Source organism: Hipposideros armiger, unplaced genomic scaffold (assembly GCF_001890085.2).
Source record: "Hipposideros armiger isolate ML-2016 unplaced genomic scaffold, ASM189008v1 scaffold_1477, whole genome shotgun sequence".
Taxonomy (NCBI): domain Eukaryota; kingdom Metazoa; phylum Chordata; class Mammalia; order Chiroptera; family Hipposideridae; genus Hipposideros; species Hipposideros armiger.
This window is the reverse complement of record NW_017732827.1, coordinates 111522-123517: the sequence shown is the minus strand read 5'-3', so window position 1 is coordinate 123517 and position 11996 is coordinate 111522. Positions and strand designations below refer to the sequence as shown.

The following is an 11996-nucleotide window of genomic DNA, read 5'->3' as shown; positions in this document are numbered from 1 at the left end:
TTAATGACTCACAGCACAGCAGTTTACTTCCTTGAAAATAATCAATAAAAACCATGCGTCGACCCGATTCGGGGCTCAGTCTATCTCTGAAGGCTGAGTCCCTTGGTCTCGCTCTTAAATCTTACTTCTGTCTCTTGTTCTTATTCAATCTGCGTCGCCCCTCTCGTGTCCCATTTGCCCTTGCCACGCAGGATGTGACAGTGGGCTATGCCTGCCCACAACTAAAGACTAAACTCAGCACCTTAAACTGAGCTGCGGCCCGAGTGGCTCAGGGAATAGAGCGCACATTCTTAACAACAGGCTGGTGGTTCGACTCCCGCATGGGATGGTGGCTAAGCCCACACGCAACTAATTGAACATAGCACCTTGAGCTGAGTGGCACAACTGGACTTGGAGCTGAGGTTGCTGTGCCCTCCACAACTAAGATGGAAGGACAACAACTTGGCTGTTCCCCTCCCCCAATTCCCCAATAAACATCTTAAAAAAAAAAAACCAAAAAACTACAAACAGAAGGTAAATCTAAAGATAGCAAAAGGAAGACAATAACGAGGAGTAGAAACAGAAATTGAAAACAAAGAAAAACCGATCAAGTCAAAGCTTATATTCTGAAAAGACTTTTTTTTTAAAAGATGAAAACCAACAGAAAAAATGAGAAAACACATGATCAATATCAGAAATAAAAACAAGAAGGGATATATCTACTGACACAACCAGTATTAAAGAGATGATAAAGAATATTAAGAAAAACTCTATGCCTATAAATTTGAAAATTCATATAAAATGGACACATTTCCTAAAAATAAATAACTACCTCACTCATGTAGAAAGAAATATGCTAAATAGATGTATCTAAGAAATTGAATATGTGGTCAAAAATATGTAGTTCAAAAAGCAGCTCCACTACTACATGAGTTAATTAGTGAATTCAACCAAACATTTAAAGAAGAAATAATATCAATTTTACATACGAGTTCTGACAATTAAGTTTGTGAACTCATCCTAGAAAAAGTGTTACATACCTCACTGCTGAATATCACTACTGTCACTTTCAAAGTACTCCCCTTGGGGAGCTATGCACCAATGCCAGTACCTAGTCCACCTTTCAAAGCAATTTTGGAATTCTTTTTCTGGAATGGTCATCAGAGTTGTCTTCTTTTACCATTGATGTCCTGAATGTCATCAAAATATCTTCCTTTCACTATTTCCTTTATGTTCGGGTAAAGAAAGGAGTCATTGGGGGCCGGATCAGGTGAGTAGGGATAGTGTGCCAATACAGTAATTTGTTGACTGGCTAAAACCTCCCTCACAGACAGTGGCCCTGTGAGCTGGTGCATTGTTGTGATGCAAGAGTCATGAATTGTTGGCGAAAAGTTCAGGTCATCTAACTTTTTCATGAAGCCTTTCTGGCACTTCTAAAAATTCAACTTGGTTAGCTGTTTGTTCAGTTGGTACAAATTCATAATGGATAATCCCTCTGACATCAAAAAACATTAGCAACGTTGTTGCAATAAGTTCAAGAACTTAACTGTCAGACCTCATAATCTCAGAACATACAAGATGAGGCACTATTTCCTAAATCATAAGGTCTGTATTATCCTGATAGCAAAACCAAACAAAGACAATTCAGAAAAGAAGAAAAACCTACATACCAATACAATATCCCTTATGACATAAATGTAAAAATACTGAAAAACAATACCTAAAAGAACACAGCACTATATAAAAATAAATAATAAATCAGGGTCAAGTGGGATTCATCCCAAGAATGCAAACTGTTGCAATATTCAAAAGTTGATTGATCAATGTAATCCATCATATAAATAGTCTAAAGTATTAAAACTACACAATCCTATAAATTAAGGTAGAAAAATATTTCACTAAATTCAAAATCCATTCATTAACCTAATAAAGGAAATCTACAAAAAGCCTATATGTAACATCATACTTACGAATGAGACACTAGGGCCGGCCAAGTGGCTCAGTTGGTTAAGAGTGTGAGCTCTGAGCAACAGTGTCGCCAGTTCAATTCCCACATGGGCCAGTGAGCTGCGCCCGAGCTGAGCTGCTGCTGAGCTGCCAACAGGTGGCAGGATGGCTCAGCTGGTGAGAGCACATGCTCCTAACAATAAGGTTGCAGGTTCGACTCCCAAATGGAATGGTGGGCTATACCCACCTGTAACAACGGGCACCTTGAGCTGAGCAGCCATGAGCTGCTGACGGGCGGCTGGATGGCGACTGGACTTGGAGCTGAGCTAGCTGCGCCCTACACAACTAAGGTTGAAGGACAACAATTTGGCTGTTCTCCTTCCCCACTTCCCCAACACTGTTCCAATTCCCCAATAAAATCTTAAAAAAAAAAAAAGACACTGAATGTCTTAACCCTAAGATTGGGAAAAAGACTTGGGTGTTTAATCTCAAGACTTCTACATAAGAGTGTAATGTAAGTTGAAACTAATGCAATATGACAGGAATAAAAATGAAAGATACAGAGTGAGTCTACACAGAAAAATCACAAAAAGATCTTTAAAAAAGTTCCTTAACTAATAAGTGTTTTCAGCAAAGGCAAAACACACAGCCAATACAGAAGCCAATAATATACAAATATGATCAATAGGCATTTGAAATCAGATAAACATAATTTACCATAACACACAACATGCATGCACATCCATGTGCATGTGCACACACGCAAACACACACATGGTATCTCTATGCTGAACACTACTGAAGAAAAACATCATAATGAAAAAAATCAAAGAAATCCTACATATATGCAGAGGTATATGCTATTTGTGGATTGAAAGGCAGTATATTATTAAAATTCAATTCTCTTTAATTTGATCTATAGATTTAATGCAATCCCAGCTGAAAAGGACAGCATGCTTTTTTGTAAATATCAAGAAGCTCATTTTAAAATTGATACAGAAGAAAGTTGGTGGAATCACATTAAGGATTTCAAGAATTAATTAATAAGCTAATGTAATTTAGTGAATGTGCTATTGGCATAAGGATATGTAGATGAATAAAAAAGAGTAAAATTGCCACAGAAATATACCTTAGACATACAGAATTATGTAAAATGTATACATATGCAGAAATATGCAAATATTCCCATCTGTTTTCTAAGATCTTACAAATGCTTTTCAATAAAAAATGATATTCTTTTCAACACGTTGCTAGAATAACTGGATTCCCTCTTCAAAAATTTAAACTGAACATATACCTCACAATTTCTATAAAAATGAATACCAAATAGATCAATGTATAAAATGTGAAATTAAAAAATTTCTAGAAAAAACATAGGAATATTCTGTGTTCCTTTGAGTTCCGATGTTTCTAGACAGAACAACAAAAGCATGGTCCATAGAGAAAATTTAAAAATTGGACTGTATCAAAGTTGATGTTCAGTTTTAGCCAGCCTCCTCTGAAACCACACCAACAGAAATGGGGTGCAGCTTCATTACAGCCAAGTCGGGAGAGAAGTCCAGGTTCCCCACTAAACCTGTTGACACCCTGGGAGTTAGAGAAGAAAGATGCCACTTTAACACTGGGCAGGGATAAGAGATCAGGCCCCCATAAGCCTCCTGCTGGTACCCAGTGTTTCATCAGGTGCCAACATCCCCAGGTCATCATCACTCTTCTTTCCATCTTTCAGAATCTTACCATATACATATACACACACATATGTATAGATGTACTATGTGTACAAGAATATATTTAACTGAACTTAGTGGATGAAGGAGGAGGGAACATATTTACTCCATCTTTCCTCTGGTTAAGGCTTTTTATATCTTATTAATTACTTCCCTAAGCACCCTCATGAACATTTTTCCTTATCATCATTTAGAATATTTCTAGTTTTGCTTTGAAAACTAGGTCATCAAGCCACCTGAATCCAATTTTTTGGTTTGGATCCATTTGATCCAGGTTACCTCAGAATTCTTTCCCCACTGTTCTGGGGAGATAGTGCCATCTGTCAAAGACCAACAGTCTATAAAGCACATGTTTTTTTCTTGAGCTTTTTTTTCTGTTTCATTAATTTATTAAACTATCCCAATCCAGTTGCATACTACTTAACTACTCAGAGCTTTACATAAATCCTTAATAACTAGTAGAGCAAGTTCACTCTATTTTATGAATGGGATTTAGTTTGACATAGCAATAAATCTTTACAAATCCCCACTTGAATTTCTTATATAAATATAAAAAATGTTTCTTTTCTTTTGTCTTTGTTAGGGTTACCTAAGTTTTACCCATTTTATTATTTTTTATTCTATTCTAAGAACATTCTATAATTTCTATGTTTTCCAGTTTATTACTTTCACTTTTATATTCTTCTTCCTTCATTAGTATACTTTTGTTATTGTTCTTAATTTATTAATATAAATACAATATTAAAAATTTACCTCTTTCACTAATTTAGCTATATCCTATGGTTTCTAATACACATATTTCTTTTTATTATTTTATAAATGTCATGCAACATTGGAATTGATTTCCTTTGTCATACATTGTTTAAAAGGGATTTTTTTACATTTCCATATTGAAAGAGTTGTTTACTCATTCTATCATTAATTACTAGATTTTATCAAACTTGAGACAATATTATTTGTGGGGATTCTAATTTGTTGGGTTTACTGTTTTCTTATTAAACTAAAACTATACTTTCATAATCTTATTATTCCATGAAATTTTAAAGGCTTGTTGTTTGATTTCATCATATACATATACAAATATGTATCACTTTAATACAAATATCATTCATATCCCCTATGGACATACGTATTTAATATCACAGTACTTTTTATTTCATCAGATGAGGTACAGCAGGTCCTCAAATAACTTTGTTTCATTAAATATCATTTAGTGACAATGTTGATGAGAACAAAAAAACCTATTCCCAGCGAGGGTCACTGTCCGTGCTGAGTTGGCATGTTCTCCCAATGTCCATATGGGGTTTCTCTGGGTACGCTGGTTTCCTCTCACACCCCAAGATGTGCGTGTTTCATGAAGTGGCGTGTCTACACTGCCCCCAGTCTGACGGAGTGTGGTGTGTGTGATGCACCCTACAATGGAATGGAGTCCTGTCCACGATGGGCTCCCGCCTTCAGCCTTGAGCTGCTGGGATGGGCTCCTGCCACCTGCCATACTGAGCTGGCATAAGCAGGTTGGAAAGTAATGACTAATCTTTCTTAAATCTATGTATAGCTCTCATTTACATAAATGTTTAATGTTAGAAGTGTTTCAGATCTTTATGTAGAACTTTGGAGATGTTTTTGCTATAGGAACTTCACTATTGTTTATATCCATTAGTCTGTGATACAGCTGGTTTCATTGTATGTCATTTCGCTTAAAGTCAGTTTTCAAAAAACCTATCGACAATGTTAACGGAAAGATTTACTGTCTATTAGATCTCCTAATTCAAGTGAACTTTAAGTTCTTAGAAATCCATTACTTTGTATTTTATGACTGTTAACATATAGTTTGGTGCAGTCTTTCAAATATTTATGGGTTCACGTTAACCTGTCCTCCTGCGGTAGAAGGCCTTCTTTAAGTTAATGAATATATTGCCAAAAATCAAACCTGAATGGTAACAGAACACTAAATTCTAAATTGTTTTATTTTTAGTAACTTAATAACTTTACCATTCTTTTATTACAATCTTTCTAAGATACTTATTTGGGGATATCCTTTCTAGCCAATAAGTATGAACCAATCATTTATACTTAGTGACTGTGAAATATGCTTGCTTTAAATTATGTCAGTCTTTGTTACCCTGTTTAAATGGCTTCACAACAAAAAGTTTCAGTGAGAACACTTATGTAAGATGATTTTACATTTTGCTCAAGGAATTATAATTGAAACTTTAACTTTTGAAATTCTGGAATTGTTTTATTCATTTAGACAAAGGTCAATAAGCACATAGAAAGATGCTTGTCCTCATCAGTGATCAGGAAAACCGTTATGTACTAAACTGTGTCTTCCCCAAACCCTTATTTTGAAGCCCCAACTCCCAATGTAATTGTATTTGGAGGTAAGACCTTTAGGGAGGTAATGAAGGTTAAATGAGGTCAGAAAGGTGGGGCCCTAATTCTATAGAACCAGAGTCCTTATAAAAATAGGAAGAGACATCAGAGCTTTTTCTCTATCCATGCAAACACGGAGGAAAGTCTGAGGACATGGTGAGCCAGGGCGAGAGGCCTCACCAGAGATCAACCATACTGGCCCCTTGATCTTAGATTTTCAGCCTCCAGAACTGTGAGAAATAAATTTCTGTTATTTAAGCCACCCAGGCTATGGTACTGTGTTATGCCATCCCAGCTGACTAACACAGAAATGCAAATCAAAACCTCAATGCTATAGCACTTCACATCCACTAACATGGCTACAATGAAAATGTCAGATAATAAGTGCTGGTGGAGATGTGGAGGAATCAGAAACCCTCATATGCCGTCACTAGGAATGTAAAATGGTACAGCTCAGGAAAACAGTCTGGCAGTTCCACAGTTAACACAAAACCCAGCAATTCCACTCCTAGCTATGAACTCAAGGAAAACAAAAGTATATGTCCATGCAAAAACTTGTAAATGAATGATTATATCAGCATTACTCGATAATAGCCAATAGGTGGAATCCCAAAGGTCCAATGACTGATGAATAGACAAAACACATGTGCTATATCCAGACAATGAAATATTATTTTGCAATGAAAACGACGAAGTACTAATGGATCCTATAATATGAACCTTGGTGATGCAAAGTAAAAGAAACCAATCACAAAAGAACACATAGTGTGTAATCCCACTTACATGTAATGTCCAGAATAGCCAAATCTATAGACACAGAAAGATCAATAGTTGCTACGGCTGGAGGGGACATGACATAGGGAGGTGACAGCTAAAGGGTATGGGGTTTCTCTCTGAGGTAAAGAAAACTGACTGCCGTAATGTTTACATATATCTATGAATATATTAAAAGCCAGTGAACTGTACACCTTAAATGGGTGAATTGTGCGATATGTGAATTACATCTCAATTGTGCGATATGAGAATTACATCTCAAACCTGTTTAAAAAGAAAAATAACTGTCAGAAGTATTTCCCTCTAAGGTCTAACTACCCCTGGAGATTCCTTCTGTCCATGCTCACTCACCTGGGTACCTCTGGTTTAGGAATTCTTCCTCTAAGGACCAGGGCTCTTCCCCTCGCTCCAACTTGAAGATCACCTGGGGTTTGGTAATGCAATACCCTGTGAACATAACAATTGAGAGTATATGTAGACCCGATCCATGGGCTTTCTAGTTTCTGACTGTGGAGAAACATGTAGTAACAGCAAAATGAAAGTGCCCATTTGCTGTTTTCAATGGGAAAGTAATGACACAAACGTTGTTTTTGTTTTTCTAAAGGTTCAGTTACCTAGGCATCTTAATCAAAAGCCTGAATAATATTAATCTCTATAGAAGACGCATGTGCTTTGATAAGTTAAAAAAAGGAACTGTATTGCAGAGGGAGTCAGGTGGTAAGGTCTGCTCACCCACGGAGACCAGGTGGCTATAGTTCTCCAGCATCACATCTCTGTAGAGGGTCCTCTGAGCAGGACCCAGGTATGGCCACTCCTCCTGGGTAAACTCCACAGTCACGTCTTTAAATGACACAGATCCCTGTGATAACACATTTTGTTCAAAAGTTCAGAATTAGGTGACAGAGCAAATACATTTGAGAAGTACTATTTTGCCTTTTATGCTTAAGGCTCCAAAACAAATACATGTAAGGAATGTCGATTTTTGACATAATTTTTCTTGAACTTTGGATTACTCAATCAGTTAAAAAGCTTTTAATGCAGACAATTTATTTTTATTAGTAAATTATTTAATTTATAAATGTATTTATAAACTGTAGTATTTTAAGAAGAAAAATATTTCAGTACACAGAGACTTCCTACAGCTCTTCAACATCCCAAGGGACTGTTCTAGAGAATTCTAGGACGTTCAATCCCTCCATGGACACTACTACCGTAAATGCTGGGAGCCAAGGAAGAGACACATGGAAGCTGTGGAGATAACACACACAATGGAACTTCTGTGTAAATGAATGTAGAACGATATGTAACTCTAGAGCTTATGAAGAGCAAAGCACAACTTACTAAGAAGTTGGAATCAGAGAGACCTGTATAAGAGAACTGTGTACACTGAATAATAGCAATGGATATAAGGGAAGGGGTGGAATCACAGAGCAGGAGCAGCACCAATGTGATAACTATTTTCTTATACAGCTACCCAATCTAGCAACATGAGCAGTTCCTTTAATGCTGGGGTCAAATACTGATATTAGGGACACAAAAAGAAAAAACTGTAGTAGAATTTAGTGAGACAGATCTGGTCATATTGCTACTGAATGTCTGTGGAACATGAAGCTGGAACTGTCCCTTAAACTAGTACACACGTGGTTGTAGAATGTGTGTACAGAGGGGAGGTCCAGGATGAAGACAAGCATTAAGGAGTTATGAGCAAATTGGGTGGCAACTAAAGGTATCAGAGGCGATCAGACAGCAACTTGAGTACACTGGGATTGAGGAAAGCAAAGTACCACAAACAGCACTGGAGGGATCGTGGATATTCAAGAGGTGGGCAGAATACATATAGGTCACAAAGTCAGAGAAGAACTTTTCTAGTCATAAAAGAATAGTGAGAGGACAGAGTCATGGAAACTGAGAAAGGGAAAATTTCCACAACTGACTTCAAAGGGGCTGGGAGAAGGAAAAAGTGGGGAGCTGCCATTCAACAGGTATAAAGTTTCACTTGAGCAAAATATTAATTTCTAGAGATCTGCTGTAAAACATTGTGCCGCTAGTTAACAATACTGAATTGGACATGTAAAAATTTGTAAGAGAATAGATCTCATGTCAAGTGTTCTTATGACAACTAAATAAAATAAAAGTAGATTTAGATATATGAGGACAGAAACAAGTTTTTTTCCTCCAGTGTTGTGTATCCAATTGTACGTTCATTTACATCTTCAGTGTTACTAAGTGAATACCTTCTCTCTGTGCAGCTAAGTGTTAGTAGCAGAGAACTATTGGGTTATCAAAAAAGTCATGACGTATTTTTTCTATGTTTTTTGTTGCAAAACTGCATCATGACTTTTCCAACAACCCAATAAAACAAATGAACAAAAAAAACAGGAACACATCTCATTAAATTTACTTTGATCAAAAAAATAAAGAAAATTTATATTTTCAAAAACTAAAAAATTAATGAGAAAAGGTTTGCTTTTTAAAATGTTTCTCAATCTCTTTAATATCTGCTTTAATAAAAATCAGCTGGATTAAGAGAAATTAAGCTGATAAGTGATAGAAGTGAAAATGATGAAGTAGGGATCCCAGAAAATTGTCTCTTCTACAAAAACAATGAAGGAAAACTGGAAAAATACTTTTAGAAGTTAACAAAGTCAATCTGTGGAAATATGCAAGAAAAACGGCTGAATCACACTAAAAACAGTTATACTGTATCCTTTTAATTTAACCTGCTCCAATCACTCTCCCTCTTCAAATCTGCAGTAGCTTGAGTACCAACGGTCGTCAGCCAGCAGCCTGGCAACTACAGGAGGGGCAGCCCTGGGTTCACATTCCATCAACACCTCATGCCCAGAAAACTGGCATCATTTCGCCTGTTGATGATTCTCTGAAATTTCCTACTCACAAGGATGTCTTTGTAATATTTCAGGTAAGTTGGTGAGTGTAATATAGTGCTATATGTGAAAAGCCTTCTCTTTACAAGCATTTGTCAAAATACTAAAGGCATTCGTTTTACTTCGTGGCTACCTGAGGTTCTGGATAATAGCAGGGGCAAACAATGACGTAATCAACAAGCCTAAAAGGAAATGCTGGGGAATGGGATGTTAATAAAGATTTTGAAAAGCTCTAATATATTTGTGAGAATCTATTAGGCTACATACAAGCAGAGGGCTGTGCATATACTCAGGGCTGAGACCATACTCAGGAAGCATGTGACATGGCCCTAAGCTGTCACCTCTAGGTGACCATGAGCTTTGGCATAAGAAGGAAGGTGAAGGCTGCTGCAGACCTGTGAACTGCCTGACTGTCCATTGAAGGAATGCCCTGACATGCGCAGAGCAAAGACTGGGAGACTTACTGATTTCAGGCATTGAAGGAAATTTTTGAAGAGACTTCATTTGCTACAGATCACAAGAAATACAGGCTTTATGGAATTAGATCAGGAACATCACTAAACAAATTTCAAGAATGACCCCAGTGGAGAGGAGAAATTCTGATTTCCAAAGTTGCCACGTTATTTTATTTAAAATGTCCAATTGTCAACAACAACAAAAAAACTGCTAAATCAGGAGAAAAAAACAAGAAAGTATGACCCACATGCAGGAAAAAGTGTTATCAATAGAAAGCGCTTCGAGGAAGCAGCTGTTGGACTTATTAGGCATCAACTTTAAATCACCTGTTTTAAATATGGTCAAAGAAGATGACCTCAAGGAAAGAATATCTAAGCACTAAAGGTAAGTATAAGAACAATATTTCACTACATAAAGAGTATGAATAAAGAGATATATATTATAAAAAGGCACCAAATAGAGACTCAAGAGTTGCAAAGTAGTATAACTGAAACAAAACTTTCACTAGAGGAGTTCCACAGCAGATTTGAGCAGGTGAAAGAACGAGCCTGTACAATATGTCCACTGAAATTATGCAGTGTGGGAAACAGAAAGAAATAACAATGATAACAAATAACTACGGGATAGCATCCAGTTTACAAATATATGCATAATGAGAGTGCCAGAGAGGAGAAATAGATTGAAAGAATATTTAAAATAATAATGGCCAAGAAGCCTCCAAATTTGATGAAAAACATCCATCTACACATTCAAGAAACGCAACAAACTTCAAGTAGGATAAACTTGAAGACAGCCATGCCTGGAAACAGATAATCAACCTGCCAAAAAGACAAACAGACAATCTTAAAAGCAGCAAGAAAAAGTGACTCATCATATACAATAGCAGTAACAGCTGAAGACTAATCAGAAACCATGGAGGACAGGAGGCAGTGAGACGACATATTCAAAGTTCTGAAAGAGACTTCAACTGCTACAGAGAAAGAATTCTTGTCAACCAAGAATTCTATGCCCAGCAAAAATGTAAAAATTAAAACCTTGTAAAATAAACAGAAACACAATGTGTCAAAGGCAAAACTTCCATACACAAAATAATATAGAAAGTAGTTCAGCAAATCTATGGTTGCTTACGGCTTGGGAGGGAGAAATGTGATGATGGGGCAGCATAGTTAAGTTTCAGAGTTGCTTTTTAAGGTGCTGAAAATGCTCTACATTGACTGCAGTGATGTTTGTGCATATCTGTGGGTACGCTTTAAAAAAATCATTGAATTTTACACTTTAAATGGGTGAATGGCATGATACATGTATTGAATCTCGATAAAGCAGTTTTCAAAAAATGAGAGAGGATGAAACTATTACAGGACAATAGAGAAGATTAAGGGACCAAGGATGGTAACTGGGGATGAGACATGTGAAAGGACATCAAAAAACTGAACAAGAGACAATACTCCCTAACTCATTTTATGAGGCCAACATTACCCTGATACCTAAACCCAGTAAGGATAACACAAAAAAAGAAAATTACAAACCAATATCTCTGATGAATACAGATGCAAAAATCCTAAACAAAATTCTAGCAAATCGAATACAACAATGCATTAAAAAGATTATACATCACAATCAAGTGGGGTTCATCCAGGGGCACTAGTATGGTTGAACATATGCAAATCGATCAATGTGATATACCACATAAACAAAATAAAAGATAAAAATCAGATGATTATAGGGCTGGCTGAGTGGCATGACGGTTAAGAACTGGTTTGGGACGCCAGAGGGCCCCGGTTCAGATCCCACATATGAGGGCCAGTGACACTGCCCTCCACAGCTAAGATGCTGAACAACAGCTCAACCTGGAGCT

At 36.8% G+C, this 11996-nt stretch overlaps 1 protein-coding gene across 1 annotated transcript in view; it reads right to left on the bottom strand.

The window, feature by feature from the left end:
- The window catches only part of LOC109377606 (zinc finger protein 658-like), a 27589-nt gene that overhangs the window by 9606 nt on the left and 5987 nt on the right, over positions 1–11996 (bottom strand). The window contains 2 exon segments of the mRNA XM_019634012.1: positions 7152–7247; positions 7533–7659. Of these exon segments, the coding sequence (XP_019489557.1) occupies positions 7152–7247; positions 7533–7659 (223 nt within the window).